This window comes from Bos indicus x Bos taurus, chromosome 4 (assembly GCF_003369695.1).
Source record: "Bos indicus x Bos taurus breed Angus x Brahman F1 hybrid chromosome 4, Bos_hybrid_MaternalHap_v2.0, whole genome shotgun sequence".
NCBI lineage: Eukaryota > Metazoa > Chordata > Mammalia > Artiodactyla > Bovidae > Bos > Bos indicus x Bos taurus.
In genome coordinates, this window is record NC_040079.1 from 40,747,354 (window position 1) to 40,769,678 (window position 22,325).

Sequence of the window (22,325 nt, forward strand, 5' to 3'; positions counted from 1 at the left end):
GCCAAGAAAGGTCCTCGGCGGCTGAGGGAGCCCTCCAGAGTGCTTCTGAAAAATGAAAACAAAATGTGCATGTCTGAACCAGCAAAGCATGCTGCTCAGTTTGACTACATAATTTTTTGAAAGCAAGATGCTCTTGATGGAGGAAGGGGTGCTCTGATTTCAACCTGGCACCAAGCGTGCTCATCTCCCTGCAGACGACAGTCTGTGAGCTGGACCCTGGTCTGCTCCAGGCATCCGCCTCCCCCACGGGAGTCAGAGAGGACTGGATGGAGCCCAGCGTCCCTTCCGGACCACACTCTGGATCCTGGGATTCTGGAATCCCCTGGCCCAATGGACTCTGAGTCTAGTTTCTGTACCAGGACAGAACTCTTCCTGGAGCCATACCTGGGGAGACAAACCATGCCATCTGTCTGAGAACATGTCTCCCTGGACCAAGGACTACCTATCAGGGGGCTGGGGTGGGGCCTGGACTAACAGGCGGGAGTCTCCGTGCATCTCCAGAGACAGAATGAGGCAAAAAGAGGGGCTGGGAGGCAATCATCCCTGGGCCCCCACATTCTGGTACAGGACTCAGAATTTTCTCTTCAACTTGGCCTTCCCAGTCATTATGACAGCATGCTGTGTGTGTGTGCATGTGTTTTAAGTCACTTCAGTTGTTTCCGACTCTTTGTGACCCTACGGACTGTAGCCTTCCAGGCTCCTCTGTCCATGGGATTCTCTAGGCAAGAATATTAGAGTGGGTTGCAGTGCCCTCCTCCAGGGAATCTTCCAGACCCAGGAATTAAACCCGATTCTCATGTCTCCTGCGTTGGCAGGCAAGTTCTTTACAATTAGAGCCACCTGGGAGGCCCGTGACAGCATGTTAGGCCAGGCCAAAGTATAAAATAGTTTATTTAACAGTTTCTTAGTCTGACTTAGAGCTGCTAAGAATTGAGCTACACAGCACGTGGGCCCTCGTTTATACTCCCGCAGATATCAGAAGGCAATCCCGACAGGGACTGGACCTCCAGATTTTGGCAGCTGGGGTCAGTTCGATTTATTCCCAGGTTGGAACACAGGATTCCAAAGCAAACAGGCATCCCTTCAAGTGGACCAGACAGATGGCTCCCAAGCTCCTCGGGGGAGACATTACGGATGCTTTCAGAACCCCTACAAGGGAAGGCCATGGAAACAAAGGTTGGTAAGCGCATTTCATGTTTTCTTAGTACTTTAGGTAAAGAATGGTTCATTTTGATTTGGTTCTTTTTACTCATTTCTCAGTTTCTTAAGGTTTTTCAAGCATTTCTGATGGCTAAAAGCACAGTGATAGGAATCCTGGAGATGTTCTGAGCTCAGCCCTGGCACACCCTCAGAATGAAGGGGTCATCTTTATCTCATGATTCACAAAGAAAGGAAAACAAGGGACCAGTCAGCTGCTTAGGAACTCTTCTTTTGTGAGGGGGCACATCACAGGGTTTTGTGGGATCTTCGTTCCCTGACCAGGGATTGAATCTGGGACCCTGGCTGTGAAAGCACCGTCAGGGAATTCCCTACTGAGTAACAGTTGACATCACTGCAGATGCCTCAGCTCTGCTCAGAATGCAGGTGATGGGTGAAGTGAATCATCAAGACAATTAGGCTCAGAAAGGAAATTTAAAAAAAAGGGAAGAGAAAAAAAAAAGAAAAGCAAAACCCAGCAAGAGCTGTTTGTTGCTATACAACAGAAAGGATGAGAAAGAAGAGAATGTTAAAAGTGTGTTATATAATCTCTTGCATATTTGCAATAAACACAAAGACAAGACTGTGACTTATCTGATAAGGACTGCAGTCTGAAAAAAAAGGATGCCAACACTAAATGACCAGACTAAGTTTTATATCTTTCACATTGCAAAAGACTCAGGCCACGTACCTACAGTCTAAACCCAAAGAGAACTGAGGCATTTGTTGAGGGAAAAATATTCTTTTTCTAGTATTCAAAAACCATTTGATTATTTGCCTGTCAATGGCCTTAGCACTTACACTTTTATCTGACAGTATCTCAGAAAAAAACTTTTTTAATTTAAATTTATTTTAATTGGAGGCTAATTACTTTACAATATTGTATTGGTTCTGCCACACATCAACATGAATCCATCACGGGGGTACACGTGTTCCCCATTCTGAACCCCCTCCCACCTCCCTCCCTGTACCATCCCTCTGGGTCATCCCAGTGCACCAGCCCCAAGGATCCTGTATCGAACCTGGACTGGTGATTCGTTTCTTATATGATATTATACATGTTTCCATGCCATTCCCCCAAATCATCCCACCCTCTCCCTCTCCCACAGAGTCCAAAAGACTGTTCTATACATCTGTGTCTCTTTTGCTGTCTCGCATACAGGGTTATCGTTACCATCTTTCTAAATTCCATATATATGCGTTAGTATACTGTATTGGCAGAGAAGGCAATGGCAACCCACTCCAGTGTTCTTGCCTGGAGAATCCCAGGGACGGGGGAGCCTGGTGGGCTGCCGTCTATGGGGTTGCACAAAGTCGGACACGACTGAAGCGACTTAGCAGCAGCAGCATACTGTATTGGTGTTTTTCTTTCTGGCTTACTTCACTCTGTATAAAAATTTTTTGGTGACCTAAAGTAAGCACAAAAGACAGACTTCTAAAGAAAATTCTAAGGGAAATTTTCATAAATAATAACGAAGCAGGACTAGTCATACTAAAACACAGCGAGAAAAAATCCAGACCATTTTGGGTTAGATAGTCCTGGAATACGAGGGAACTCTCTGGCCTAATGAGTCCCCAAATTCTTATCCCAAGTTTGTTATCTGAGGAATTCTTAGGTTTGGCTCTCAAGTGGTTTGCCCATCTAATTCATTTTTCTAGTTAATATGTTTTATAACAAAAATTTTTAATTAAGGAAAGGAAAAGCTGGGACTAAACACAGAGGAAAGAGTGTTAGAACTGTCCAAAAACTGAGATGATTTCATTCTTCTTAAGAATGAATGCCAACCTAGTCCTCCTCTGAACACAGCACGTGACTGGCTTCAAGAAAAAGTGAGTGGCTTCAAGAAAGGTTTGAAAAATACAACAATTTCTCTCAAGTTTTAGAGGGACTAAGAATTCATCTAGTCAGGAACCCAAGGAAGCTCTCATTACACCTCACACCCACTGGTGCCTAATTTAAATACCTAAGGCGAGCTGCAGTCCATAAGATTGCAAAGAGTCAGATACGACTGAGCCTGAGCGACTGAACTGAACTGAACTGAAGGTTGAGTTCTCCTTCTTACAGTAGCATTTTGGCCAGCTCTTGCTGTCAAATTAATTCTCGTTATATTGAGCCTAAATCTGTTTCCCATTGGGAAAAAACCACATCTACCTTCCACAGGACAATGACCCATCCACAAATAGTTGAAGATGGTCATCATACCCTGAGTCGTCTCTGCCCACCTGCAACCCCCATATCTCTCTTCATTGGTTCTATCGAACACTATTAATGAGGCACATTTGAAGAATCTATTTCTGCTTGATCCAATCAGTATATCTTTAGAAACCAAAGTCCTGAGCTAAGTGGTATTTTCCTGAAACAATGAGAGCATGATTCTAATAAAGCGTACTTCTATTTCTGTAGTTGAGAATCCCATGAGCTAGTTTTGGTGGCAAATCTCTAGTGTCTAGTAAAAGTGAATTTATAGTTCATTAAAGTTTCTATGTTATTATCATCATTTTTAATCTCCTTGGGGTGATTGTAGGGTTTTGATTTTGGGGGATCTTTGAGGACCTTGATTCATTCAGTCATTAACTGGATTTGAAAATTCTTCATAAACAACTTTGATGATAATTGCAACTTTGATGATAACTTTGCTGGAAAGAAACAAACATCAAATTGTTAAGCAAAATGGGGCCAGGGGTTGAGGGCAAGCCCAGCAGCCTGCTTCTAGAAGCAGCTCCTTGCTCATGTCCAACCATGCCTCATCACCCACCCAATGACTACATCTTTTAACTGCTGTTTAGCGCAACCATCACTCTCTGTCTTGGCCAAAAGTGCTTATTAAATATTTTGCTGAGGACCCAACATATATTTACTGCATTTTAATGGCCAATCAGTCTAACAAAATTGCCAAAGAAAATATCAGCCTGGTCCAGCGTGATGTTTTTCTTGGTGAGCCCAGAGGGTCCCAGTGATTACTATTTTATCTTGAGATAAAACAGCAACCTTTTAACAAGATAGTTTCCTCTAGAGTAGAGTTGACTTTTTCCACCTGTCATTTTCAGTTTGCCCCATTGGAAGGTACACAATGATATCACCATCTTCAATTTCCCAGCCCTCATCCATCTTTTGTGTTTGCTCAAAAGTTTCTGATGTTGGTTCACAGTTCCATGTGTAAGGAATCTCAGTCCCCTGACACTGGATAAACCTATCTGCTCGAAAGATTTTGTCACTCCACTGGCTTTGGATCTCCTTTGCCAATGGTGATCTTAATCCCTTTTCAGCTGGACAGGCATTTGTCTTCCTTTTCCTACTGTCTGCACCCCCAGTATATGGGCCACAAAGAATAGGACACTGAGCATGCACATACATGCTGGATGTTAATTTTATTTATTTTTTGTTTTTGGATATTAATTTTATAATTGCTTCTAAATGTAGAATCTTAAAAACAACCTAACCCACTACCTACCTTTTTTTAAACCAAGTACAGAGTACACTGAAGTCTAGAAAGGCTAAGAAACTTATCTAAGGCCACTAAACTGGTCAGTGTGTTACTCTGCTACTAATTAATTACACACAAATACAAATTCTCTTGTTGTAAAGGGTTGCTTGGCATATACAATGAGCTTGGCCTTTAGACTTCTTGTCTCTTAAACGTATGCATTCTACCATCCCCAACTTCACTCACCTCACCTCTGCCCCCAGCATACAGTCTCTCTCTGTCTCTGTCCCCATCTGTCAGTCTCTGTTTCACTCTGGCAAGGGGAAAATTACCTTCCCCCAACACACACACATTTACTGCATGTATCTCTGAAATCTTTTTGAGTATCTCTGAAAGTAGAGATAACTCATCGTCACAAACATCAGACCCCTTTAATCCAAACAGAGGTGAAAGTCAGATTTCCATCTAGGGCTGATTATCTTGACTCAAGATAAAACTCATGCACTCATCCAAAACACGCTTTTGTCTTTTGCTTGAGAGAAAATATGTGAAACTGATTATATTAAACGGGCTGGAAAAGACACTGGAAGGAGGCAGAACACTTGGAACTTGAAACCCTGAGCTCTGGGTCAGCACTCCCACCCTGCACGTCTGCGGTTATTTACTACTTCTGCTTTAAGCTGTAGCCCTCCACATGGAGACACTCCAGGATGAGACTTCTCAGGGTGGAAACAGCCAGCAAGACAGCCCCTTGGCATGATACCAAGGCACATTACCAGCTACAGAGACATAGCTCGGACTTTACATCTGAATTTCCTAAAGGGCTGGATAAAAAGCACGAGGCTCTGTATTGGGAGTTCCTGCCAGGGAGTTGGGGGTCACCCAAAAAAGGCATTCTGACTGAGCAACCACAGCTTCTCCAAAAAACAAGCAACAACTATGCAGAATATAGATCCCGATGGAATTCTTTGGTAAAGTTAGACTATAAGTCATACATACAAATGGTGGAAAGAAAGTGCATACATGTAGACAGGTAAGAGGGATACCCTGGTGGCTCAGCAGTAAAGAATTTACTTGTAGTGCAAGAGGCACTGGAGCTGCGGGTTCCGTCCCTGGGTGGGGAAGATCCCCTGTAGGAGGAAATGGCAACCCACTCCAGTATTCTTGCCTGGAGAATCCCATGGACAGAGGAGTCTGGCGGGCTATGGTCCATGGGGTCACAAAGAGTTGAATACGACTAAAGCAACTGAGCACACACGTAGACATATCTGGCCTGCCTCCAGTACAGTGGCTGGTGAGGCAGGTTGAGGATCTCAGAGGGCTTCTGGGAAAGGGGAGGCACATTCCTTAGAACTCATAGTTTAGAGACGACACAGGGGAGGAAAAGCAAAATAGCTCATTTTCTAGCTTGCTCTTGTCTTTGTGTTCATTTGAATGAACATGCCCTTGGGACCAGGAACTGAAGGTACATCAGTGACTCAGATTAGTCCCATCTTCCAGAGTTTCCAGAGCTAGGCTCCTCTGCCCATGGAATTTCCAGGCAAGAATACTGGGGTGGGTTGCCATTTCCTACTCCAGGGAATCTTCCTGACCCAGGGATCGAACCTGCGTCTCTTGTGTCTCCTGCCTTGGCAGGTGAATTCTTTACCACGGCACCATCTGGGAAGCCAACATCTAGACATGGACCCACAAATGAGCTACTGTGAGAGGATTATGTCCATTTTCCCTGAACAGAATCTCATCTGAATCACCATTTAAATATAAAATTTGGTCAACCTCTCAATCTATTTTCTTTGTCCAAGCCCACATGACTTCATACTGTGAATATTTAGTCTATGCATTTGTCCAAAACAGTCATACCACTTTTGGGGGAAAAATGGTGACAGTAGATATATGGACCAACTTTCTGAGGATGCCCATGTGCCCACAGAGGGCAGAGCTATCAGGCACTCTGTTGAGAAGCACCCAGACAGCAAACTTGAGTCCACAGCCCATGGAAGGTTGCAGAGCCCATGCACAGAGGGGAGGTGGTGGGGAGCCAGAATGACAAGCACTTCCAAGGGGCTAATAGGGTTAGCAGTAAGACACCCTAGGAAGGCAGAACTGTACAAGAGAGCTTAAAATCTGCTGTAGGTTGGCCATTTCTCATAAAATTAAACATAGAATTATAAATTAAAATAGAATTACCATATGACCGAGCCATCTCACCCCTAGAATTAAACCCTAAAGACCTGAAAATAAATGTTGAAACAAGAAACGAGAGCTCATAAAAACACAATAGTCAACAGGTGGAAAACATCCAAACTGTTTCCACAGATAAAAGGATAAACAACATGTAGTATAATCAGACAATGGGACTTGATTTGGTGATAAAAAGGAAGGAAGCCTTGACACATGTTACAGAATGGATGAACACTGCTAAGTGGACAAACCAAGATACAAAAGATCATACATGATTTCTTTTATACAAAATGTTCAGAACAGGCAAATAATCCATAGAGACAGAAAGCAGATTAGTGGTTTTCAGGGGCTGTGAAGGAAGAACAGTGCTTGCTTAATGGGTATAGTTTCCTCTTGGAAGGAGGAAAATGCTCTGGACTGAGGTCGTGTAATGGCTGCATAAAATTGTGAATGAGCTAAATGGCACTGAATTGAACACTTTAAAATGGTCAAAATGAGTATGCCCTCTCTCACCACTTCTATTCAATATAGTCCTGGAAGTCCTAGCCAAAGAAATTAGGCATGAAAAAGAAATAAAGCGTGATGAAATTGGAAGAAATGAAGGAAACTGCATCTATTTATAGATGAAATGATTTTATGTATAGAAAACCCTAAGATTCCACCCATAAAACTATTAGGACTAATAAAAAGTTTAGCAAAGTTTCAGGAAACAAAATTAATATACAAAATCAGTGTTTTACACACTAACAATTACCCATCTGAAAGAGAAAGTTAAAAAGCAATTTCATTTACAATAGCTTCAAAAACAATAAAATACTTAGGAATAAATTTAAAGGCAGTTACAGGAGGAACTTAAAGATCTGTATACTAAAATCTATAAGATATTAATATTGATGAAAAAATTAAAGAAGACAAATAAATGGAAAGACAGTCTATGTTCTTGGATTGGAAGAATTAGTACTGATAAAACACATGTAGTACCCAAAGGGATCTATAGATTCAGTGCTGCTGCTGCTGCTGCTAAGTCACTTCAGTCGTGTCCGACTCTGTGCGACCCCAGAGACAGCAGCCCACCAGGCTTCCCCATCCCTAGGATTCTCCAGGCAAGAACACTGGAGTGGGTTGCCATTTCCTTCTCCAATGCATGAAAGTGAAAAGTGAAAGTGAAGTCGCTCAGTGGTGTCCAACTCTATCGACCTCATGGACTGCAGCCCACCAGGCTCCTCCGTCCATGGGACTCTCCAGGCAAAAGTACTGGAGTGGGGTGCCATTGCCTTCACCAACAGATTCAGTGCAATCTCTATCAAAATTCCAATGGTATTTTCCACAGAAATAGGAAAAAAACTTGAAATGGATTAAAGACACCAAACTATAAAGCTCCTTGAGGTAAACACAGAGAAAAAGCTTCTTAACACTGGCCTTGGCAATGATGTTTTGGATATGATACCAAAAGCACAGATAGCAAAAGCAAAAATAAGCAAGTGGGAGCATATCAAACCAAAAAGCTCTGTACAGCAAAGGAAACAAAATGAAAAAGCAATCTGCTGGGTGGGATAAATTATCTGCAAACAACATGTCTGATAAGGGATTAATATCCAAAATATCTAAGTAAGTCATCCAAGTTGATAGCAAAAAAAAAAAAGATCCCAAAATAGTCCAAATTAAAAAGATCTAAATAGACAGTTTTCCAAAGAAGATATACAAATGGCCAACAGGTACATTAAGAAATATTCAGCATCACTAATCATTGGGAAATGCAAATCAAAATCACAATGAGATATCACCTCACACCTGATAAAATGGCTATTATCAAAAAGACAAGAGACAACAAATGTTGGCAAGGATGTAGAGAAAAGAGAACCCTGGTGTTGAACAGGGAGAACAAGGAACTGTTGGTGGAAATGTGGTACTGCCATCGTGGACAATAGTAAGGCGTCTCCTCCAAAAAAAAAAAAAAAGGAATATTATTCAGCCATTAAAACAGAAAATTCTGCCATTGTGACAAGATGGGTGAACCTGGAGGGCATTAGGCTACTGAAATAAGTCAACAGAGACAGGAAAATACTGTACGGTGTCACTTGTATGTGGAATCTAAAAAAAAAAAAAGTAAAGTGAAACTCATAGAGACAGTAGTAATCTTGTTGCCAGGGTCTGTGGTCTCATCACAGCACAATAAAAGGCAATGGAGGTGATTAGATGTGCTAATTAACTTGACTCTGTTAATCATTTCATAACATATATGTATATCAAATTATCACATCATATGTTTTAAACATTCCTGGAGGAGGGCACTGCAAGCCACTGCAATATTCTTGCCTGGAGAACTCTATGGACAGAGGAGCCTGGTGGGCTATGGTCCATAGTGTCACAAAGAGTTGGACACAACTGAAGAGACTTAGCACGCACATATGCACGCATGCTTTAAACACACACAATTTTATTCTTCCATCATCCCTCAGGAAAACTGGAAAAAATAAAGTGGTCAAATGATAAATTTTATGTTATGTGTATTTTAACACTTTTTTTTTTTTTTTCTTTACAGACAGCCCTGCTGCCACTGAGTGGATGAACTGGCTGAGCTCCCAACCAGAATGGTCCTTTGCAGCCTCCTCACCCCTCTGGCTAGGCTGAACTGCGCATGCCCGTGCTCTCCTGCCTCTGAGCAGAAAGGCTAGTTCTAATGAGCTCAAGTGTCAGCGCACTATAAATTACGGCAAGGGGAAAAAAAGAAACAACTTGATGCATGGCTGAGGATCTAAAAGAGGAATGTCCACCATTGTTTGTGATTATGGATCACATCACAATCTAATAGCAATTTTTATTTAATCAATAATTTCCATGCTGAACAGACAGGCCTGTTACAGAGAATCGACAGGCAGGTACTGATAGCAAAAAGCCTCGTTATTAATCTTTCCTCTGCCGGCTTATCAGCCAAACTACTGTAAAAGGCACCACCAAGATGGATTTTAGAAAGCCACTTTTCTCCTTTTGCACCCCCTCCCCCTCTTTCCCTCTCCCATAACAGATCGTGTAATGGAGACTCTACATTTATTTGAGTCACCTGGGGCTTGAGCGGCATAAAAAGGCAGTTCATATTAAACAATTTCACAAATCGGGAGGACCTAGACCATCACTCAGGGTTAGCCATTATAGGCTAATAAATCATACTTTCTCTTTGAGTTGTCAGTCGCTGAAAAGCTTTGTACAAACGTTGGCATCTGTAATTCTGTAAAGGCTTTTCATCTTGAAATAAGATGCTCTGGACTGATAACTAGAATAATCCCCTCTTGATCAAGAAAAAAAAAAAAAATCTGCATTTTAACAATTAAAGCTCCTGCCAGAAGCCAAATGACTCAGTACTGAGACTAGAGCGAAGTTATCTCCACTGAACACCAGGAGAATACAGCCAGAACAGTGTTTTCTTTGCAGTTTGTTTGACTGCTTTATCTGGCCAGTAGGAACTGTACCATCTCTGGCCTACTTGTCCAGGAGAGGGAGGCCCGAACACTTTCACTGCCCCCTGGAAGGATTCTGGTGAAGATCTGCTCTTCCTGAGCCAAGATTCTCCTGCTTGTCCTGGAGAGAAAGCGTGGCTTCTTGGGACGAACCACCCACAAGTGCTGATACATGAAGCTAACACCCAATAAACCGCACAGGTGAGATGGGGTTGGACCAGGTGTGTCAAGAGACCTCCCCACCCCCGAATCCTGTAAAGCAGACAGAAGAGGGCACGTATACAGTTTTCTTTTCCTGACTTGAAAGACATTTCCAGAACTTGAGATCATGTATCCATAACTAGAAAATAAGGCAGAGCAGAGAAACAAAACAAAGAAAACTGGTAGTAGTCACTATCACTCCTGCTGCTGCTGCTGCTAAGTCGCTTCAGTCGTGTCCAACTCTGTGCGACCCCATAGACGGCAGCCCACCAGGCTCCCCCATCCCTGGGATTCTCCAGGCAAGAACACTGGAGTGGGTTGCCATTTCCTTCTCATGCATGAAAGTGAAAAGTGAAAGTGAAGTCACTCAGTCGTGTCTGACTCTTAGTGACCCCATGGACTGCAGCCCACCAGGCTCCTCCGCCCATGGGATTTTCCAGGCAAGAGTACTGGAGTGGGGTGCCATTGCCTTCTTTGAGTCACTATCACTACCTGGGTGTTAAACTTTGATTAGCACCAAAGCAAGCATCTTCCAAAAGTGATCAGAGATCACTCTCCCAACACACTGATCAATCTACTTTAAATAGAGACAACAGGATTTTGGGCGCTATAAGTAATGAGCCCGGGCCACTTACAAAAGAGACAGGGATTCCATGAGTCACCTCCCAGGTGCCCAGTTGGCAACTGGAAACTTCAAACTTCTCTCTGAACAATTTCTACAATGTCCATGTTAGCTGTGAAAACGCTGAAGTATCTCTAAACTCTCCTTCCAAGTTTTAAAAAATAATTCCCAATTCAAAGTCTTGGTTCCAGCTCTGCCCCTACCCTACTCCTGTCTTCTTCAACACAGCTTTGCAAAATTCAGCCCTCATCTTTTCAAAGCTCATGCTGGCTCAAGCTTTCTTATCAGAAACATCAATTCTCCTTACTCCATCTAGAATAGAAGTCAGCCGGCTCATCTAGCAGTCAGGTCACCCATGAAATGTTGCTTCTCCGCTCCATAACCTTACTTCCCACTACCTTTCTCCTTGCAGACACACTCTGGTTCTATCATCACTGCATTACTTACCATTCCTCAGTCCCAAAGCACAGAATGAGTCATTTTGTGTATACGACAAGAAATGTCCATCCTTATATAAGCCACTTCTAGGTAAAACTCTCCCATACTTTCTGCACCCATTAACTTCTTTCTGCTATCTTTTCCACATGGATGCTCCAGCTCCTCCCCAAAATGGTCTTTCCCTTTTTACATCCACTTGCTTTTTCAAGATAATATTTCAAGCACCATTTCATAGGCGACCTGACTGCTAGATGAGTTGTCTGACTTCTATTCTAGATGTTTCTCTCAGTCCTTCTTCTGTCCCTTCACTTTACTTTCTTTCCCACTGCTCTGTCTTCCCAATACCTGGCCCTGTCTCTTCCTGAACGGCCTGCCCTGTATGTTCTCCTAACTTAAAGGGATAGATTTAGAAAGATGAGTGTCTCAGGTTCTCAACGCCAAGTCCATAAGTCTAACTTGCATGAAGCTTTTGTCTTCTCAATACTATGCCTGAAATTTGTGTAGTGGCCACTATATGGCAAAGATGCATTGTAGCTGGTAAGAGCCTACAAAGGTGAGGGGGCACAACCAAATTACCAACATATTTATATATTCTTTTCTTAGTCTAATGAAAAACCTTAATCTCTCCATTCTTCAGTTAATTAGGCTTTTTTATTGCTACTTCTGGGTTTTATTCGTCCTTATATTTGAATAATGCTTTAGAGTTTACAAAGTACTTCCATCATATGATCTCATTCTATCCTTACAAATAAAAAATTAAAAAACTCTGTGAGGAAAATAAGATAGATATTATTATCTCCACTTTACTGATGATAAACTGAGGATTAAAGTTGTTGAGTGACTTAAAATCAGAAACAGTTTTTTGGTAGTGGGTGTGTGCTCAGTCGCTAAGCCCTGGCTGACTCTTTGCAACCCTATGGACTGTAGCCTGCCAGGTTCCTCTGTCCATGGGATTTCCCAGGCAAGAATACTGGAGTGGGTTGCCATTTCCTTCTCCAGGGGATCTTCTGGGGATAAAAAAAGTAAATATCCAACATACCATCCAATACTCTCTCCACACCCCACTCACTGGTGAATGCTAGTTTTACTGGTAACTGGCAGGGGTGGGGAGGTGAGGGTGGCTTAAGTTTAAGGCCTTGGCCTAAGCATAGTCTTTTAAGGATATGCCACTTACAATTCTCTTCTCGTGCGAACATTAATCGTTCTAGAAATGAAAAAGAAAATCTATCTGTGGCAGTATTTAGCTAATCTCAGAAAAACGTAAATGTCTCTGAATCTTCAAAAACTCCTTGCACTAGAAAATTGCTTTCTGTTCCTGGAGCTCTGTTTTATGTCAAAGTGGGAGCCTGATCTCCAACCCTGCTTGCCATGATCTCAGAAGCTGAAGTCTGAATGACTTCCTTCAGTCTGCAAGAAAAAAAAAAAATAGTGATGGAATTTCTCCACTAAGACAAAAGGGCTTGGCTGGTTTGGGGACTGAGAACTACTGCGTGTGCCTAACCTTAGCAAATGTGGTTTTAAAAGAAAATTCTGCCAATTTATGCACAACATACAACATATACCCCATACGTGCACACACATGAATGCATATACACACAGAATATATATAAATGTAATATATAATGTCCATAAATATTATATATATGTAATACAAATATAATCACCTTTTGCTGGAGACTATTTAATGAGGTTATCTTTTATTTTTAATCCAAACATCCTAAAGCAGGGGTCCCCAACCTGTTAGGAGCCAGGCTGCACATCGGGAGGTAAACAATGGTGGGCAAGCAAGAGAAGCTTTGTTTGCTGCTCCCCATGGCTTGCTCCCCATGGCTCGCATTACCACCTGAGCCTTCCCCTGCTCCCCAGTCTGTGTCTTCCACAAAACTTGTCCTTGGTACCAAAAAAGTTGGGAACCACTGTCCTAAAGTCCATTTAAACAGGAGAAAACTTATCTTTAATCACAAATATACTTTTTTTGTTTTGCTGTTTTCTTTTCTTCCCACACTGCAAGAGAAAAGATTAGGGCAGTAGAAGGGTGATTCTCCCACTCCTGGGGAACATTTGACAACGTCTGGAGACACTTTTGGTCGTCACCATGGGGCATGGGCACTCCTCGCATCTACTGGGCAGAGGTCAGCAATGCTGTGAACAGGCCTCCAAGGAACAAGAGAGACCTCACCACAAAGAACCCTCTGCCCCCAGAGAGTTGAGACGTGCTCAAGTTGAGAAGCCTCGGTTTAGGGCAACCATTAAGGAGAACTTTCAGAAGGATGTTACCACAGATGAACACATAATAGGATGAGGCTGTAAATCTCAACACAGAGCAAGCAAGTCCAGTGAGGGATCTGGAGTACAAGAAAGGGACCCACTTCTCCAGCCCTTCTCTCCGAGGTTTCATGAACTGGAGCTCCAGTCAGTATCTTTATGCAGTTATTCATTTCATGATGATATACCAATGTAAACACTGCCCAAATACCAGCCTAAACCAAGTTTTTATGGGCAATATGTACCCACTTAGCAGCCAGTAAATATCTTCACACTTCACTTTGGTGGTATGGAGAATCACTAACATTTTATTGAGTCTAATTTTAAGCTAATTCCCCCAACTGTTTAATGAAGTAAATACTATTATTATTCTTGTTTCACAGAGAAGGAGTGTAACATGGCTGGAGTGGAGAGCAGGCTTCGAAGCCAGGCCTGTCAGCTTTGAAACGCACATTGTACTGTAGCAGAAAAGTGGTCAGCCAAAGTTTCCTAGCAGATACGGTGCTGTTTATTCTTACAAAATCACCACCATCATCCTCATCCTCATCCTCACCATCATCACCAGCATCTTCACCACCATCATCACCATGATCACCATATCTCAAAAGCTGACCTCCACATATGGTCTGCTTTACGTTGACCTTAACTGTATTTCCAAAATTTCCCAGAAGCCTTTCTAGATATCCTTATACCCTTAATCTTCTTCTGAGACCCTAGAATCACAACAACACTCTACAGCTTCATTATGTCTAACCTTACATTGTTTACTATGCTTTTATGTCTCCTTGTCTCCCCCTCCCAATGAGAAGGACCATTCCAGGAAGGTTCGGCCCAAGTCCTGCTGGCAAGGTGCCCACTACTAAGCTGGGGCAGTGGGCAGCAAGAAAGCTGTGCCTAGGCCCTCTACTTGAGCTGCTGTTTGTCAGCACATACTTTTTCTGACAAACAAGAAGATTCATGATTTCAGCAAAATCTGCAAGTAAACTTTAGCAAGGTAGGCAGCCCAGCCCAAAGTGACATCATCTTTTCCTGTATAAACTGAGTCCATACACAGAGTCCCAGGGGACCAATTACTGGCAGAATCCAGAATCTCATCTAAAGTATCATTCAGAACTGGTCAAAAAGCTTTTGATAGGAAAATCCTTCCCAAATGGCAGAAACACTTATTTGGATAAAGGTTTTGATGAACTATTTCAGGAGGTATAAAATGGCTGGACAAATTTAAGAAAGCAACTAAGAAATTATTTGACACCAGTTATATCTTATTCAAAATATGGATTTGCTATTCTTCATTTGTGGGCTAAGGCACATTAGTAAAGGGGAAACTTTAATGATTCAATAATTACTCAAGTAATTAATATACCACCCTTAGAAAAATTAACTACAATTATTCTGGAGGGGACTTAATCTACAGAGATGGCAAAGACCCTGGGAAACAGATGGTGAGTACCTGCCTCCTGTGAAACCTCATCCATGGCAGGCTATACTTCCTTACCCCCTACTTCCCCAACTCAATGTGGGGGAGAGCACAGCTCAGCACCCCAGGAAAGTGTGGGAGAGCACAGCTCAAGATCACAGGTGGCTGCCAGCCAGTAAGTTGGTATCTGAAGTGAAACCTGTCTGCCATCCTTATTTTAAGGACTATCCAATCGGAATCCTTCATTTGCTTTAGGAAAACAACCGAGGCTGGGGGAGGTGAACTATCTCAGGAAGTCCCATCTGTCAGATCCACAACGGAGGAAGAGAATGGGGTCTTTAGCTTCAGTCAAGTGCACATCTCAGCTCAGGAACAATGAATATAAAATAAGCCTTAGAGCTAATATGCGGAAGCCACAAAACCCAATGGCACCACTCCTCACCCCTCCCCCATGCCACCCTGCAAAACACACGCGTACATAAAACAAAGAGACGTGTAACCTCTTTGAGACCCTCTGTCTGTTTCTCATTAGGGCTGCTGCATGTGATCTCTGTTTGGCCTTGGACATGGGGGACAGCACTTATTTTCACGGCTGTTTCACAGTATGATAAGTGAGAAAATAACGTTCTAAGGGGTCAAATGGTTCCAGGGAGGTCACCTCAAGGGTCAGGGCAGAGATGGGGCTGCCACTCAGAATTCCACCGGCCCCAGGAGGCTCTCACTGGTGGGCCACACAGCCCTCTGTGCCCCCTACTCGGTATAATCTCCTGAGTGTCTTTATGGGAACAATTTCTGCAGGTGCAATTTAGGCAGTAACTCCAAAAAGAATGTGACCCTTGGGGCATGATTGTCGAAGGATGACTTTGAAGTTGGTAGCTCTTCGTCTACATTTTCCATGCAGTATTTCCAAATAATTAGAGTAACTAAATTAACTAGCAACTCCATGTAGAGAAAATAAGATCAAAATCTTCACTCGTTCATTTGAGGTTTTATGTGCACACAAAACTAATTTCTGTCTCTTATCAGAGACCCTGATCACATCCTAAATTCAATTTTCTCTTAGGTAAAGATATACAATGCAACTTTAGCAAAGGGATCAAAATTAGCTGGAAAATATTTAAAATGCAAATTTGGGAACATGGTATTAATATGAAAATAATGTCTTCACCACATCGTAACTCTTCCTGGCGTTTCTACAGATGCATCAATTCTTTACAGATTAGATGTGCTTCCTTTATATCTACATCTCTATGATATTAAGAAGAAAGTCTTGCATTTTCATGCTGCTGATGTATAGAATTTGTGTTCCAATGGCAGCAAAGGTGATTATAGCTGTGTTCTTCTGATAAAGAAAACTTCAGCAAGCTTTTAAAGATCAAAATTTGCAGCATATGAAAGCATTTAAAATCCAAGTAGGTGGCTAATCATCGTATAAAACGGTGCATTTTTGACACCATGCTTAAAAGATACAAATGAAGGAGTGCAGTGACATACATGCCACCCAGATGAAGCTAGGGGGCTAATACAAACACCTCTCACATTCTCTGCTGTTCGATCTCACATGCAGGAGACAGGAGCCCCCACAGTGTAACTGCCAAGGCTCTCCCTGCAGGATTATTCTGGGGGGATCAGCGTGGGGAATAAAACTGTTAAAAAATAATTTGATCTTTTTAAGACTTTTGAACAAATATTATATGTATTATTCTTTAAATGGAAAATAACTGGTTGGAGGGGTGAAATAGAAGTTAAGGGAATGGCAGTGAGAGAGCAAACAGGTGGGCATTAGTTCTGATGATTATATTGTCTTTATTCTTCTGGATTCCACCAGTGATATTTTTAAGCATAACTAGAAGCCTGACAGTGGTGACTCACACCAAGGTACATGTTCTTCGTCCTTCATATATATTCCCTTTCCTTCTTTTTAAAAAGCCTCTCAAAGCATCAGTGGTACACACAACGCCATTCAGAAGCAAACAACCTGAGACTAACTTAGGCAGCAGGCAACGCATATTGGATATTTTTCCATTGTTCAAGAGCCAAAGCTGGAACTGTCTTTCAGGACAGAATTAATACAAGAGGGAAATGGGTCTTAGGAAGTTTTGGAAGCCTCTCTCATCTCTTCCAGAACCCAGGCCAGCAGATAGAATTTGAGTTGTTTTACACAGCAAAAAAACTAAACCAAACCAAACCAAAACAAAAACCACATGCTGTGAACCAATATTCTACAACTTTCAGAAACATGTAAGATTAATGTGTCTTGGAATATATAATGCACAACAGCAAAAAGAGAATTAATTCATCTGAGATTAAAGGGGAAGTGTGGACTTTTCACACTGTTTTGAGATGTTAGAATATGTGTCTTCACATGTCAAGGTAAGAGAAAATGCTGGCATCTTGGCAAATCATTAGTAAATTTGGTCTTAATCAAAAGTACTCTAAATTAATTTTTGTACTCTATGTCCTTCTTACTGTGTTATTCCTACTTTAACTAAGAAGGGAGCAAAGTACACTAAAAACCAGCTAACAAAAAAATACGTCTATCTTCTTAGCTTCTGGGCATAGAAGTAAATTTATGACAAATTTAATACTAGCTGGAGAGTCATGGAGCCCAATTATAATTATCTTGCTGAGAAGAGAAATTAATTAAACATCCCAGTGATAAAGACCTCACAGCAAACCTGGAATCAACACACCGTGGGAGACGGACAGGGGCTTGAAATAAAGGAGAAGGGAAGGCAAAGGCAATATTTAGCCCATCTGTTCGGACAGTAATGGACCAGGGTCATCTTTTCAAGAGAACACGGAGTGCAGTACACTGAAAACGAGACGACCTGGTGGGCAAAGTCGGCTGAGTCCCTAATTCTCCTCTTCAACTCTGTGATTTGCTAATGCGAAACACATGTCTCCCTTCTGCACCAAGTTCAAATGACTCTGGAATTCCAACCGTGCAGCTCAGCGACTGAACCAGAACAAGGGGAGAACTTGTCAGGATTTAAGAGCTTTCAGCAAAGCCCTTCAATTGCAGCCAGCACCCTATTCCACGGGAGGATATCAATTATAGATAGTGACTTGCTTTCGCAGGCAGTCGGGACTGTCAGACACTAGATAGACAACCATGAAGAATCATGAATCTTTCTATTAACTGTAAGAGGGGGAAAAAGAATGGGTTATGGCTATAAATAAGGCAGGGCATCAGAATGGTTTAACACCTTGCCTCTTGGTTGTCGGGAGCATGAAAATGCAACTAATTCACAAAATGTCCTCTCTCCAAGGAGAGTCGCAGGAGCGCACACAGTTCATACTTCGTTCTGCCCCTATAAAACTGGGTTCTGCCACTGGTTTTTGGCCCGACTGCCACCCAAGTAATTAGGTGGACTTGAACTAGCTATTCATTCCATTGACAAAAAAAAAAAATAATACACCAGGCCACTGCTGAAGTTATCAGATTCACCATGAGCAGGAAGGCACTTATTATGCCTGCCATGCGAAGGAAAATCAATTTGAACATACAAGTTTGGAATTTCCGCACGCCAGATAACAAGTAAAAAGGTATGGAAGAAGTGGTATTAAACCAGCATCCTTATTTATGTTTTTGTAAGTTTAAAATGTTAATTTCACTTAGCTAAGTTTCCTGAACTCCTATAATTAATCTCAGACTAAAACTAATATCACAAAGCGAATATATTGGGTAGTCTCCTACTCCTGACACAAATTTCTTCTTGCCGATTTGAAGTTAAAAAGTGTCACTGCATGTGTCATTCACTCCCTAGTTGTAATAATAAAACAGATCATGGTGGCCATTTAATTGATTGGTGAAGCAGCCTTGCCTTAAAACTACTCAGAACTCTCTGTTAAAGCATCTTTCCTACCTAAAACCTTTTGTGAGATTAGATAGAAGTATCTGTGATATCCACTGTCTTTTAAAAACTTTCCTGTGGCATAGAAGGCATGGAGAATATGCAGGTATCACCACAACCCAAAAATGTTACATTAAAACCAGCCTCTAATGAAGAACACGGTTCCTTTTAAATGTAGACTTAGAATATATTCCTATTGCCTTTCCCATTTGATAACAGCTGGACCAAAATCAGGGTAGTCCTTGGAAAAATGACTTGTCCACAGAAAAGGCACCATGAGACTGAGTCCTCTCTCAGAAGGACGTTTTAAAGGGCAAGCAGCACTGCCAACAGCTCGTTTATGACGACAGGTTTTGTACAAATAGTTCTTCCCAAGTACGCTGTTCACTCACTCTATCACTGAGGGTATTCTTGGCCTCTTCCCCTCTTCGGGATTATTTCCCCATACTAAAAGAAAAATTCCAAACTTTTTTTTCTTCTTTAGTGTTACAATGTCTGTGGTTTCTATTAAAACAGTCAGCAAGAATAAAAGGCCATTAAGTCAGGCTTGGCTTAAAAATAGCACTTGCATCAAATTAAAGAGCAGGAATCAAATTAAGTTCATGGAAAAATCTGGAAATACACCCTAATTAAAAACATTTGACTTTTAGTTTCTTGCTGGCTTGAAGAAATCTAGAATTCTCTCTATCCTATTACAAGGAAACATAATTAAAAAAGAAATGGGGAGGAGGGACCCAGATGTCATGTTAAACCCTCAAAATGTTCTATATATGATGGACTTTAAAACCTGGTAAACCATGTATTTGACCCTATAATGTAACTGCTGATAGCTCAGCTGGTAAAGAATCCGCCTGCAATGCAGGAGACCCCAGTTCGATTCCTGGATCAGGAAGATCCTCTGCATAAGGGAGAGGCTACCCACTCCAGTATTCTCAGGCTTCCCTTGTGGCTCAAATGGTAAAGAATCCACCTGCAATGCAAGAGACCTAGGTTTGATCCCTGGGTTGGGAAGATCCCCTGGAGAAGGAAAAGGCTACCAACTACAGTATTCTGGCCTGGAGAATTCCATGGACCGTATCATCCATGGGATCGTAAAGAGTCGGACACGACTGAGTGACTTTCAATAATAATAATAATAATAATGTAACTGCAGCATGTGCATATATTAGCAGATGGGCCAGGGTACAGAAGACACTCTTCAAAAGCCCAAGCAATTGACATATATACATCACTATATATAAAACAGATAACTAATGAGAACCTACTGTTTAGCACAGGGAACTCTACTTAGTGCTCTGTGCTGACCTAAATGGAAAGAAATCCAAAAAAGAGGGGATATATGTATTCGTATAGCTGATTCAGCAGAAACTGTCGCAATATTGTAAAGCAACTATACTAAAAAAAAAAAAAAAGCCCATGCACGCAGCATATGAAACATGGAGGGTGTGTCAGGAATTGTATAATCTTAGTGTTTTAACGGGCTTCCCAAGTGGTGCAGTGGTAAAGAATCCACCTGCCAAAGCAGGAGATGCAAGGGACAAGGATTCAATCCCTGAGTTTGGAAGATGCCCTGGAGTAGGAAATGGCAACCCACTCTAGTGTTCTTGCCTGGAAAATTCCACGGACAGAGGGGCCTGGTGGGCTGCAGCCCACGAGTCACAAAGAGTCAGACATGACTGAGCTGAGCGACTGGACACAGTACAGCGCACACAGCACAGTGTTTAAATGGAGGAGAGTTATCAAGTGAAAGGAATCGCCTAAAAAATAAAAAGTGTAAAAGAGAATGGAGTGGATATGTGTATGGTACGTCTGAGTGACAGGGGAAGGGAGAGGAGGGGATCCCAAAGAAAGCTACTCCATCAGATTTTCTGTCGTATTTAAAGCTTACAAAAGGGTTCCACATGGCAAACCATCTTTAATGCCTTAATGCAGCCCTGTGCTTTGACATTGTTTCATCCCTGATTATCTAAATGCCCTTCCATCTCAGCTATTCCTGGTCCCATTTGCCAGGGAGACTCCACTGGTCTGAGAAAGTACCAAACAAAGATGAAGCACCAGCTGAGGACACAGGGCTAATCAAGTATGCGCGTGTGTGTTGGGGTGGGGGTGGTGGTGGGGTGCCCTGCATTTTCTGAAATAACAGGCAGGGGAGCAAAGCAGAGACTTCTGAATCTGGTGTGGGAAGAGAAGGTGAGGTTCTCAATCTGACCACGCTGCAGTTTCCAAAACATACATCACTATACACATTTTAAAATACATATCACTTTTTTCTAATAACTATGGGCCTGCAAGAATTAGCTTCAAGCCAAGAAACTGTGCTAATGGCTTATCCTGAACCATTACCTACTTCTCATAGAGAATGCTAACTGCTGTCTTAAATAATGGGAGAGTCCTGAAGTGGTGAGGGTGAGGACAGTAAGGCAGAAAGGAAAAAAAGAACTTTCCCCACCCCTCCGATTTTTTTTTTTTTTGTATTGTTACTGGGACTTGGCTGAAATCAAACTTGGTTAAAAGGTTAATAATAATTCATGTCCAGCTTACTATGACTCAATAACCATCAAAGTCGCTAACTCAAAATAGTGTTTTCTGGCTTACAGGATCAGAGTCATTACACTGTATTGAAGACTTTATTGAATTTTACACTAAGCTTTAGCTGACTGAACAGGTCAAGCACCATGGCTCAGAGTTTTCTTTCTTCTCAGAGAGTCATAAAGCCCCCGCCAGTGTGCCAGGCCACTAGCTAAGAAAGCTGACTCAGCTTGGGTCAGGGGAGCTGAGGCCACAGGAAAGGTCACCTAGTGGTAAGCCCCGTCCCCAGCCCCCTTCGCTCACATGCACCAGCTGCTCCTGGGTGTCAAACTCTCGAGAACAGCCTTCCCAGTGGCAGTTTGTCTCATAGATGACTTCGGGCTCCTGTTTGCTTTCATCTTTGTCCCCTTCCTCCTTCACCAGGGTTGTTCCTTCTGGCTGTTCCTGAAAGGCAGGGAAGGGGGAAGCGAGGAGATAGAGGGGGACAAAAATCAGACACAGTAGAAGGGCGGATAAAAGGAGAGACTTGATGAAGGCTTGTCTTCCTCTAGATGCAGTTTTTTGGGGGGAATTAAAATGGAGCCCAGGTCTAACAACTGTGTTTGTGAATTGAAGAAACCAGAGATGGAATCATTTTTGTGCCTTTTTTTTTTTTTTTTCAGATTTACCCAATACACCTTCAGAGGTCATTAACTTGTGATTAAAGACAATAATCCAAACCAGAATATTGGTGTGATG

The 22,325-nt window shown here is 42.1% G+C and overlaps 1 protein-coding gene across 5 annotated transcripts in view; it reads right to left on the minus strand.

The window, feature by feature from the left end:
* The window catches only part of GLI3 (GLI family zinc finger 3), a 318,105-nt gene that overhangs the window by 54,400 nt on the left and 241,380 nt on the right, over nt 1–22,325 (minus strand). For all 5 annotated transcript variants that reach the window (XM_027539184.1, XM_027539181.1, XM_027539182.1 and 2 more), the window contains one exon: nt 21,891–22,031. In XM_027539184.1, coding sequence (XP_027394985.1) covers nt 21,891–22,031 — 141 coding nt within the window. The remainder of the gene's footprint in view (nt 1–21,890; nt 22,032–22,325) is intronic.